Genomic DNA, 10,518 nt, shown 5'->3' on the forward strand with positions numbered 1-10,518 from the left:
GTCACGGACTGCACCGTTTAATTTAAGAGGGACTGAACATCCGCAAATAACAAATTATATCGTTAGAATTCAAAATCTTGACGCAATACACAACGGAGATTTGAAGCTGCCCGCTAAAATGATGTTATGACGTTTATTCACAGAAGGCGTTGAACGAAGCAGCCAACCACAAAACTATAAATCTACAACTCAACGTGAAATAAGGGCGGAGCGGACGATTTATCCAGGCTCTGTAAGATTAATTTGTTTGACTGAAAACTATTCGTTTCGTCTTATGACATTAGTTTTATCAGAAAAGGATTGCATAGTTTGTCCATTCCAATTTTCATTTTGGTTGTGGTTCTGGACGCCGGTCGGTTTTACCGGACGCCATCTCTTCTGAAACTGAAAAAGTTAATATTTTATCCCTATAATCCTCACTGAAAACGGTACGATTAATTGCTCTTCTGTCATGAGCTGGTTTTAAAATTTTTATTTTGTCTCAGAGCTGCTCTTATTTTTGTAGTTTTTGTGTATTTGAAAATTGTTTGGTACCTGTGTTGGAGAGGTTATGCTTTGCCTCCTAAATTGTGAGTTTGATAATACAGTTGTCAATTCAATGTAATTTTCTGATAGTTGTTTTGTAAATCTCTTGGGGCTCACTGCTTCATTCTAATTGTGCTCATGAGCGTGCACTTGTAAACTAGCTCCAAACACCCCTCTGTTTATTGTTGGGTACTAACCAATAAGTACAGTGCTAATTCATTATTTGTTTTAATATCTATTTACCCGTTGCATAATCTGTAAATTGCAAGTCTTGATTTTTTAATACATTGTTTTTCTTTCCCTTTTTTCCTCCCCAGATGGACGCAAGTTGTTTGTGCAGGCAGTAATTTACTGACATTTAATAAGGGTTCCCGTTGTGATTGTATTCAACCAGCACCTCACGATGCATCTTTACAATCTGACCCTCCAAAGGGCCACGGGCATTACCCATGCAGTCCATGGCAATTTCAGTGGCAGTAAAGTCCAAGAAATTGTTGTTGCAAGAGGCAAATCTTTAGAATTGCTGAGACCAGACCCGAACACAGGCAAAGTGCATACACTGTTGACAGTGGAAGTTTTTGGCGTTGTTAGGTCTTTGATGTCCTTTAGATTAACAGGTGGATCTAAAGGTATGTGCGTTAACTGGCGAGCAGAATCGTCTCTCGTTGTTATGACTGGCCACTTCATTTCTTTTCTTATGTTGAAGCTGATGTTTCTAAAATATTTGTTTGATTGTAGACTACATTGTTGTTGGGTCTGATTCTGGAAGAATTGTCATCCTAGAGTACCTGCCACAAAAAAATGTTTTTGACAAAGCTCACCAAGAAACTTTTGGAAAGAGTGGATGCCGTAGAATTGTCCCAGGACAGTATCTGGCTATTGACCCAAAGGGCCGAGCTGTCATGATAGGTAAGACCATTTCCTAAGAATTTTTTTGAGGAGACTTCACTCTGCCTTCTGCTCTTATAATAAAACAATTAATACTTACCAATGCTTCCCCATTTATTTTAGGTGCTGTAGAAAAACAAAAGTTAGTATACATTTTGAACAGAGATGCAGAAGCACGTCTCACCATTTCATCACCCCTTGAGGCACACAAAAGTAATACACTTGTTTATCACATGGTCGGGGTTGATGTTGGCTTTGAGAACCCTATGTTTGCTTGCTTGGAAATTGACTATGAGGTAGGTTTTTTTAATGTATTAATTTTGTAAATTTTATTCTTGTTTTTATGTAAGCTTACTTAATGTGGCTGTTCTGTTTTTCAACACTACAGGAGGCTGATACAGACCCCTCTGGTGAAGCTGCAAACAAAACCCAGCAAACCTTAACTTTCTATGAACTTGATTTGGGTTTAAATCATGTAGTTCGAAAATACAGTGAGCCGTTAGAGGAGCATGCAAATTTCCTTATATCTGTGCCTGGAGGAAACGATGGCCCCAGTGGTGTTCTAATCTGTTCTGAGAATTATCTTACATATAAAAATTTGGGAGACCAGCATGACATTCGGTGTCCAATTCCTCGGCGAAGAAATGATTTGGATGACCCAGAGAGGGGCATGATTTTTGTTTGCTCTGCTACACACAAAACCAAGTCAATGTTCTTCTTTTTAGCACAGACAGAGCAGGGAGATATATTTAAAATTACTTTGGAGACTGATGAAGATGTAGTTACTGAAATAAAGTTGAAGTATTTTGATACAGTACCTGTATCATCAGCTATGTGTGTTATGAAGACTGGTTTCCTCTTTGTAGCTTCTGAATTTGGAAATCAGTGAGTCTTTCTTAGGAGCAGGCTTCGCCTTTCAAATTGGGTCTTTTACTTTCTCTGTTAAGTATTAAATGTGGCTTTTGTTCTTGTTTCCTTTAGTTACCTCTATCAGATTGCTCATCTTGGTGATGACGACGATGAACCCGAATTCAGTTCTGCTATGCCCCTTGAAGAGGGTGATACATTCTTCTTTGCACCTCGAGCACTGCGCAATCTAGTTATGGTTGATGAATTGGATTCTCTCTCACCAATTTTAGCCTGTCAGGTGGCTGATTTGGGTAATTGTCATGAAGCTAAAATTATTTTGCTGTAGATTTGTTCAGGTTTCTGACACCATTGTTTTCCTACTGACAGCCAATGAGGACACACCTCAACTCTACATGTTGTGTGGAAGGGGTCCACGGTCCACTCTGAGAGTATTGCGGCATGGTCTGGAGGTATCTGAAATGGCCAAGTCAGAACTCCCAGGTAATCCTAGTGCAGTATGGACTGTGAAAAGAAGAGCTGATGGTAAGAAAACTCCCCAATTTCATTTTAATGTAGTGACTGAATATACCTTACCTATACCTTTCACCTAAATTGCATGTCTTTTAACTATTTTTCAGAGGAATTTGATGCATACATTATTGTATCTTTTGTGAATGCTACTTTGGTTTTGTCAATTGGAGAAACTGTTGAAGAAGTTACTGAGTCTGGCTTCTTGGGTATTACACCCACCTTGTCTTGTTCTGCTTTGGGAGATGACGCTCTTGTTCAGGTATTCATTGACAGTTTGATACAGTTTGCAGATATCATGTGTAATTTAATAATAATTTGACATTTTGTCCATAGGTATATCCTGATGGTATCCGACACATTCGTGCTGATAAGCGAGTTAATGAATGGAAAGCTCCTGGAAAGAAGACAATTATCAAGTGTGCTGTTAACCAAAGACAGGTTGTGATTGCACTTACAGGTGGAGAGCTTGTGTACTTTGAAATGGATCCCGTAAGTATTAGCAGTTTTGGTTTGAGCATTTTCTCAATTTCACGTACCTCATTCTTAATTGAATTTCTTGTAGACCGGCCAATTAAATGAATACACCGAACGTAAGGAAATGCCCAGTGATGTTATTTGTATGGCTCTCGCCAATGTCCCTGCTGGTGAGCAAAGATCACGTTTCTTGGCAGTTGGACTCTCAGACAACACAGTGCGAATTATTTCTCTAGACCCTTCTGTAAGTATCTGTTTTCTTCAATTTATTTTTCATGCAAGTTTCTTTACTTCTTTTCTTGCAACTAAAAGAACAAATCTCCATTTTCAGGACTGCCTGTCTCCTCTCAGTATGCAAGCCTTACCAGCTGCTGCAGAATCTCTCTGCATTGTAGAAATGGGAGGTGGTGACAGAGATACCAGAGACAGGGAGGAAGCCGATACTGGTGGTGTGCAGGGAACACTTTACCTCAACATTGGCTTACAAAATGGTGTGTTACTGAGGACAGTATTGGACCCTGTTACTGGTGATCTTGCTGATACACGAACCCGCTACCTTGGGTCCAGACCTGTCAAACTTTTCCGAATTCGCATGCAAGGAAGTGAAGCTGTAAGTAGAATATATGAAGTTGTAGCCTGTAGCTGTAAGCAAAGTCTGCAGGTTTTTTGTTACTGTTTTTTCTAGGTTCTGGCCATGTCTAGTCGTTCATGGCTTAGTTATTACTATCAAAATCGATTCCATTTGACTCCTCTATCTTATGAGTCGTTGGAGTATGCTGCTGGTTTTTCTTCAGAGCAGTGTCCTGAAGGCATTGTAGCAATTTCCACAAATACTCTGCGAATTTTGGCTCTAGAAAAGTTGGGGGCTGTTTTCAATCAGGTAATCTATTTATGTTGCTCTTTTTCTGTGTGTTCATGAATATTATTGTTATTTTCTTGTCTTGTTTCATTTACAGGTTTCATTCCCCGTAGAATATACCCCTAGAAAATTTGTTATTCACCCTGAATCTTCTCATCTTGTAATGGTTGAAACAGAACATAATGCTTATACTGAGGAAACTAAAAAGCAGCGAAGGATTCAAATGGCGCAGGTATTTAATGAAAATCCACATGTTACTACTTTCTTCAAAGCCTTTTTGTTGACAAGCAATTTTATTTATTAACATAATTGTCATTAAATGGTTACTTCATTTTCCTTCCAGGAAATGCAAGAGGCAGCTGGTGAAGAGGAGCAAGACCTTGCCAGGGAGATGGCTGAAGCATTCCTTAGTGAGGACCTCCCAGAGAGTTTGTTTGGCGCACCAAAAGCAGGCCCAGGAATGTGGGCATCCCTCATCAGAATTTTGAACCCTGTTGAAGGGAGCACTATTTGCAGAGTACCTTTTGATCAGAACGAAGCTGCTCACAGGCATGTTGTCCTTTTCCACTTTTAAATAAATGCGTACTCATAGCCTGTCAAGCGCTCATGTGCTTAAAGGAATTTAAATCTCCTGGATTTTGTACTTATTATTTCCTTTTTTTTTTTTGCAGTATTGCACTTGTGAGGTTTGCCAATACTCCAGATCAACAGTTCATTGTTGTTGGTGTCTCCAAAGACCTTCAATTAAATCCTCGTCAATTTTCAGCTGGCTACCTTCTTACTTACAGGTAATAACTGGTTTATGCTTTTCATAAGCTGAACCAATGTGTCATTCTTTATGTATATGAGTTTTTCTTAATTTTATTATCATTCCCCTTTCCATACAGAGTGGACATAGACTGCACTAATATGGAGTTAGTTCACAAGACTATCCTAGATGAAGTACCTCAGGCGTTGTGCCCGTTCCAGGGTAAACTTTTAGTTGGAGTTGGAAAAATGCTTCGTCTGTATGACATGGGAAAGAAAAAGCTGCTCCGCAAGTGTGAGAACAAGGTAACTTGAAACATCTGAAATATGCTACAATTTCTATTTACATGTTTGAATTTTTTTAGTGACCCATGTATCTTTATCTGTTTTTAGCACATTCCAAATTTGATTGTCAACATTCAAGCCATGGGTAACAGAATATTTGCATCAGATGTTCAAGAGAGCGTTTACATGGTTCGTTACAAGAGACAAGAAAACCAACTTATTATCTTTGCTGATGACACCCACCCCCGGTGGGTCACCTGCAGCACAGTCCTTGATTATGATACTACTGCCGTGGCTGACAAATTCGGCAATATATCTGTGGTCAGTATTTTTTTTTCTTTTTGAAGTAATGTTATATGTATCATGAGGAAAAGTTCCTAGTTAAATTCAAATTGACCTGCTTTTGTTTTCAGATACGGCTTGCTGGTAATGTGAGTGATGATGTTGATGAAGACCCCACTGGTAACAAAGCTCTTTGGGACAGAGGATTGTTAAATGGTGCATCCCAGAAAGCAGACTTTGTTGTTAATTTCCACATTGGAGAAATTGTTATGTCTCTTCAGGTAATAAATAGACATTTGCATTTGGGGGAAAAAAATGGTTTCTTTTGGGAAAAGTGTGGCTTTTATTTTCATTTGTTCTGGTTTTGTAGAAAGCCACTTTGATTCCTGGAGGCAGTGAATCCTTGGTGTATACCACCCTGTCTGGCACAGTAGGAGTGCTTGTTCCATTCACATCCCATGAGGACCAAGATTTCTTCCAACATCTTGAAATGCACATGCGCTCTGAAAATGCACCTCTCTGTGGCCGAGACCACCTGTCATTCAGGTCTTATTACTTCCCAGTAAAGGTATGCTAAGTTTCCTCCTGTTGTGTGTACAACTGAATGTTACTTGCTGACATTAGATTATTTATAACTCTGTCTTTCTTGTCTTACTCTGCAGAATGTCATTGATGGAGATCTCTGTGAGCAATTCAACTCAATTGATCCTACTAAGCAAAAGAGCATAGCGGAGGACCTTGATCGGAATGCTAATGAAGTTTCCAAGAAGCTTGAAGACATTAGAACGAGATATGCCTTCTGATTGAGTTATCAATTACTTAAATTCCAACAATTCATTACTACTTTCAGACAAAACATTTCTTGATGCTTGTTCATATATTTGATTAGACCTCCATGTCACCATTCATCTATGTATATATGTCATCCACTCATCCATTTTTTTTTTTGTATACTTCACTGTTGTGTGATAATGTGTGTCTAGTTTTATAATGTACATATACTTCATCCAACTGAGTAACTTTTAATTTCACCTGTCATCATAGCAAATTTCGATACCAGAAAGTTTTGCTGAAACAAAAAGGAAAAAAAAATGTCAGTTATTGAGCTCTTTAGTTTTCATGAACTCAGGCTTTTAAAGGATTATGGGCAGGAAACATGCTCAGAAACAACTCATGACGGACACTGAAGCTAGATTAAACTCACTATCTTTATTATTTTTCAAAAGGTTTCCGATAAAATCTAAGCTGCCAAGAGGAATGAAATGGAATGAACTACCCCTTACTTTGTGAACTGGGATCACAAAAAAAAATTAAATCATGTAACAAACTGTAAATTGTTCTTTGATTTATAATAAAATAGATAAGAATTTCAAACAGATAATTAAGTCTTATCTTATCATTTTTACTGGCTGCCGTTACACTCCCCATTTATATCAACTTGACTTCAAATGGTAACTTGAATAATATGAAAAGCAATTTTATGCTGGGATAGAAATGAATAAGAAATCTTAAAAACAAGCATTTAGACCAATAATCAGTACATGTCCTTTAACTCTAAAAATATCAATCTAAATCACAGTACATCAGTTTGCCTGGGTCATCCTTGGGCTTTTTAGTCCGATTGGTGTTGTTGAGATCAGAAGTTCCAGTATCACAGGGTATGCTCTGAATCTTCCACCCCTGTGCAGTAAAGCTTTCATAATTTGAGCTGGTTGCATTGGTTGGAACTTCAGGTGGTTTCTGACTAATAAGTTTGCCTTGGCTATGAACTGGGGTAGAGCTCTGCTCCTCAGGGAAACTTTCTTTGTCTAGGCCACTACACGGCTCTGGTGCAACAGGTTTCATAGGTGAAGGTAATAGAAGTTTGGATGTGGGAGATTCAGATGTGTCCAGCAGTGATGCAGGGTCAGGGTCAGGGTGAGGGTCCGTGGCCGGGACACTCGCTGTTTCCGGGCTGCCGTCTTTGTTCTCAGACACAGAGAGTATTGACGGATGGGGAGATACCCCCGCACTACTATCGGCACTCGTGTCAGAAATATCAATGTCATAGTTGACTGCTGATAGACCCTGCAAAAGACGCCACATTCTGGTGATATGTTTCGCAGAGATATATGCTTAACATGAGAAAAAATTAACAAGCACAAACCTGAACAAAATTGAGGCTAGCCTGTGCTGCACACAATTCATCTGGCGTGGCAAGTTCATCAAGAGCAGAGAAACCATAAGTCGATGAAGGGGTCAGAAGAAACTCTTGTGAGTCAGACATAGGAAGAGGAAGTGCACCATCTCCTGGAGTTCGATCAGCACCTAGAGCGTCTAGTTCTGAATCAGATGGGAAAGCATACTTAGTGATACCTGGGAGAATCAGACTCTTCTTCTCAGACAAACTGTTCAACTTTCCAGACTCAGGTGTGTTTTGTGTCACAGGTGCAACAACCTGAAACAATTTTTGGAAATAATTCAGATTTGACAATAAATGAATGAATCACTAATGTAACAGCACACAACTTTAACACACCATAGGAGCAATTGGAGGAGGAAGCAGTTCCAGTAAAGGATTCTCAGTGTCTATATCAGTGGGCACTTTCTCTGTAGAAAGATTAATCTGAGTTTTGGCTAAAATATCATCAACTCTGATCTTAATTTGATGCTGAAAATAATAAATTTTGGTCAGTAATGATCTGATTTTTGTTTTTTTTTATCTCAACTGTTAAGGTCAGAAATTTTTATAATTGAAGGAGTCTTACCGATAAATCTTTCATTTTGTTCATCAGTACATCAGTGTTCTCTAGGACAGAATCAGCTCTCTTATGCATATCGTCAAGTGCCACTAAATGCTCATACATCAAAGAAATGCCCTAAAGAATAACGGAACACACAGTTACCAAAGTAATCAGTATAATTTTTTTGAGATGTATTTTCTGACTTAAAATCTTGGAAAAGGACTTACTTCATACATCATGACGCTTGAATCCCATGTGCTTGTTGGCACCACTTCTCCAGACATATATTGTTCAAATTCATCTTCGGGCAAACTCAAAGATTGTGCTGTCATATTTTCTATGAAGGAAACTGCGCAGCACTATAAAGAGATGTAAGATTGAAATACTATCAAATGCTCTCGTAGATAAGATAAAACAAACGTGACAAAAATTGAGGGTCCATACCAGGTTTGTAAAATAGTATCCTCCTTCACCAGTCATCAAGCGACTTGCATTGCAGAATCTAGTGATGAAATGAATATTGCTTTTCAAACGGGCAGGGTTAGCCTTTAAGACTATGAAGATAAGTGCAGGTAAAAATTCGTCTGCACTTGCTGGGCCTCCGACCGATGATTGTAGTAAGAGAAAAATATTTCTACAGCATTTTACTACAGCTTGAAGTTTATCTTGGGGTGCTTTCTCAGAATCCATTCCCAAAAGATCTAAATTTTTAAAAGAGAGTAAAATTTTTATTGCAAAAACTGTCTGGCATATTGTATTCTATCTAAAAGGTAGAGAAAGGGGATTTACCTGTAAAAGAAGTGTACACAAGGTCACGGACTTCTTTATTAGTTTCATTAATCCGGCAATCCAGGTGTTTGGCGTTAACCCAACTTAGTTGACGAATCCTGGAAAATATTCAATTATTAATCTGACCTAGCCTCAAGTACATGGATGAACAGCACAAAATAAAAATATGCCGAGACTACTTGCCTCTTTTGGATTGCAAGGTCTTTCTCTTCATCTGTAGTAGTTGCCGGGCAAAATAAATTACGGTACAAAATAGTCATCGTAAACTTTTCACAATAGTCCAGCACTTGTTCTTTCAATTCTGATAGGGAAAAGACAGAAATGGAGAGAATAATTATTTAGACAACTATAAAGCAACAGGAGCAGTGATGCAGGCTAAGGCAAACATATACCTTGGTTAATATTTTGAGCATCCATACATTTAGACAGGTTTTGGTAAAACTTTTGAACTTTCTCAGATAACTCATCAATTGACATATTATTAGCATCTGAACACACAGTACGGCAAAGTGCTTGAATATATTTGTTCATATACTGGCTGACTTCTGGTGAAATAGAAGACAACTGCGAAGCATACTCTTGCTTAATACGTTCCACCTCAGGAGATTGTTCTAGCCATGGCTCTGGTAACCGCCCTGAATCTGCAACAGGTAGATATGATTGTGAAAGAGCCAAGAGAAGATTTTCTTCTTCTGGAAGAGCAAGAACAGTTGAGAATGTACCTCGGATACTGGTTGATTTTCGTAAACTGCTAGCAAGTTTACTAAATTTGTTCCTCTTTTCTTGCTGCTGTCTTTGCTGCTGCTTCTTTTCTTCAAATTTACTAAATCGTTTTGCCATAGTAATAGGCAATGGACTATCCTTATCCTGTGACCCTCGAGAAGCACTGAACAAAACATTAATGATTGTTTTGTTAAAAAGGTGACTTAGCACTTGGAATACTTAGCCCTCAAGACCAGAGAAAAAGACTCCTTACCTTTCTCCTCGACTTGGACTCTTTTTCTGATCTCGTTCCTTGTAGTAGCAATGAGAACAGTACCCATCCCATTCGGGATTACCAAAGAAATCACAGCCATTCTTGCACTTCAAATCTGCCTCATCAATGCGTAAAGCTGGGTTCTTTTTGGTAAACATTTTGCAGATCTAAACCTTCAAAAGAGAAATAGAATCACGTTAAAAAATCTTGCCTGGGTTATCTGGAATAAGCAGTAATCGAAATACATCATAAGAGGTAGTGAAAATTTTACAGAAGTCAAAAGAATTTCTTTAAATCTGAAGAGCAAGTCTTCAAGTGCAACACTAGTTTTAATTAAGGTATAACCTACAAATCATGTCCTCACCCAAAATATCTGTCACTTGAAAAACATGCCCAATTTCGAAAGCATCTTACCTGTTTTAACGTGCGATAGACAGCCACCTAAATAATGAGATGAGGTAGAGCAAACCCGTCACGAGTCATCCTGTCCAAACAAGGCCAATCAATGCAACTAACAAGAAATGACAAAATCTTTTCTGATTCACCGAAGCAGACTACACAGCAGCAGTAGTTGTTGTTGCAGCGCAGCT

The 10,518-nt window shown here is 38.6% G+C and overlaps 2 protein-coding genes across 5 annotated transcripts; one reads left to right on the forward strand and one right to left on the reverse strand.

The window, feature by feature from the left end:
• Positions 1-101: 101 nt before the first annotated feature.
• On the forward strand, positions 102-6,816 carry LOC117651759 (splicing factor 3B subunit 3). 4 transcript variants are annotated; one of them, XM_034396080.1, is made up of 20 exons: positions 102-232; positions 843-1,154; positions 1,264-1,434; positions 1,537-1,709; positions 1,802-2,298; positions 2,395-2,573; positions 2,650-2,805; positions 2,901-3,052; positions 3,127-3,282; positions 3,356-3,511; positions 3,599-3,877; positions 3,953-4,147; positions 4,224-4,358; positions 4,470-4,675; positions 4,798-4,914; positions 5,014-5,179; positions 5,267-5,479; positions 5,572-5,721; positions 5,811-6,008; positions 6,103-6,243. In XM_034396080.1, the coding sequence occupies exons 2-20, from the start codon at positions 929-931 to the stop codon at positions 6,241-6,243; spliced, it is 3,666 nt and encodes a 1,221-aa protein (XP_034251971.1). In that variant the 5' UTR covers positions 102-232; positions 843-928. The 4 variants fall into 4 exon arrangements, with proteins under 4 accessions (XP_034251971.1, XP_034251968.1, XP_034251970.1 ...); XM_034396077.1 differs by lacking the exon at positions 102-232 and adding an exon at positions 272-428; XM_034396079.1 differs by lacking the exon at positions 102-232 and adding an exon at positions 429-569.
• Positions 6,631-10,499, reverse strand: LOC117651760 (rab5 GDP/GTP exchange factor). The gene is made up of 12 exons (XM_034396082.1): positions 10,343-10,499; positions 9,929-10,101; positions 9,675-9,838; positions 9,345-9,593; positions 9,136-9,253; positions 8,953-9,050; positions 8,608-8,864; positions 8,391-8,522; positions 8,188-8,298; positions 7,959-8,090; positions 7,587-7,877; positions 6,631-7,507 (listed from the first exon to the last, which is right to left on the reverse strand). The coding sequence occupies exons 2-12, from the start codon at positions 10,084-10,086 to the stop codon at positions 7,004-7,006; spliced, it is 2,214 nt and encodes a 737-aa protein (XP_034251973.1). The 5' UTR covers positions 10,087-10,101; positions 10,343-10,499; the 3' UTR covers positions 6,631-7,003.
• Positions 10,500-10,518: the final 19 nt, after the last annotated feature.

Source organism: Thrips palmi, unplaced genomic scaffold (assembly GCF_012932325.1).
Source record: "Thrips palmi isolate BJ-2018 unplaced genomic scaffold, TpBJ-2018v1 HiC_scaffold_6, whole genome shotgun sequence".
Taxonomy (NCBI): Eukaryota; Metazoa; Arthropoda; class Insecta; order Thysanoptera; family Thripidae; genus Thrips; species Thrips palmi.

Coding starts and splice junctions, on each gene's coding strand:
- LOC117651759 (XM_034396080.1), top strand. CDS start 929: ATGCATCTTTACAATCTGACCCTCCAAAGGGCCACGGGCATTACCCAT. Junction 1,435..1,536: donor GGGCCGAGCTGTCATGATAG/GTAAGACCATTT, acceptor CATTTATTTTAG/GTGCTGTAGAAAAACAAAAG. Junction 6,009..6,102: donor CTTATTACTTCCCAGTAAAG/GTATGCTAAGTT, acceptor CTTACTCTGCAG/AATGTCATTGATGGAGATCT.
- LOC117651760 (XM_034396082.1), bottom strand. CDS start 10,086: ATGTTTACCAAAAAGAACCCAGCTTTACGCATTGATGAGGCAGATTTG. Junction 8,865..8,952: donor TGTGTACACTTCTTTTACAG/GTAAATCCCCTT, acceptor TTAAAAATTTAG/ATCTTTTGGGAATGGATTCT. Junction 8,091..8,187: donor ACAAAATGAAAGATTTATCG/GTAAGACTCCTT, acceptor TATTATTTTCAG/CATCAAATTAAGATCAGAGT.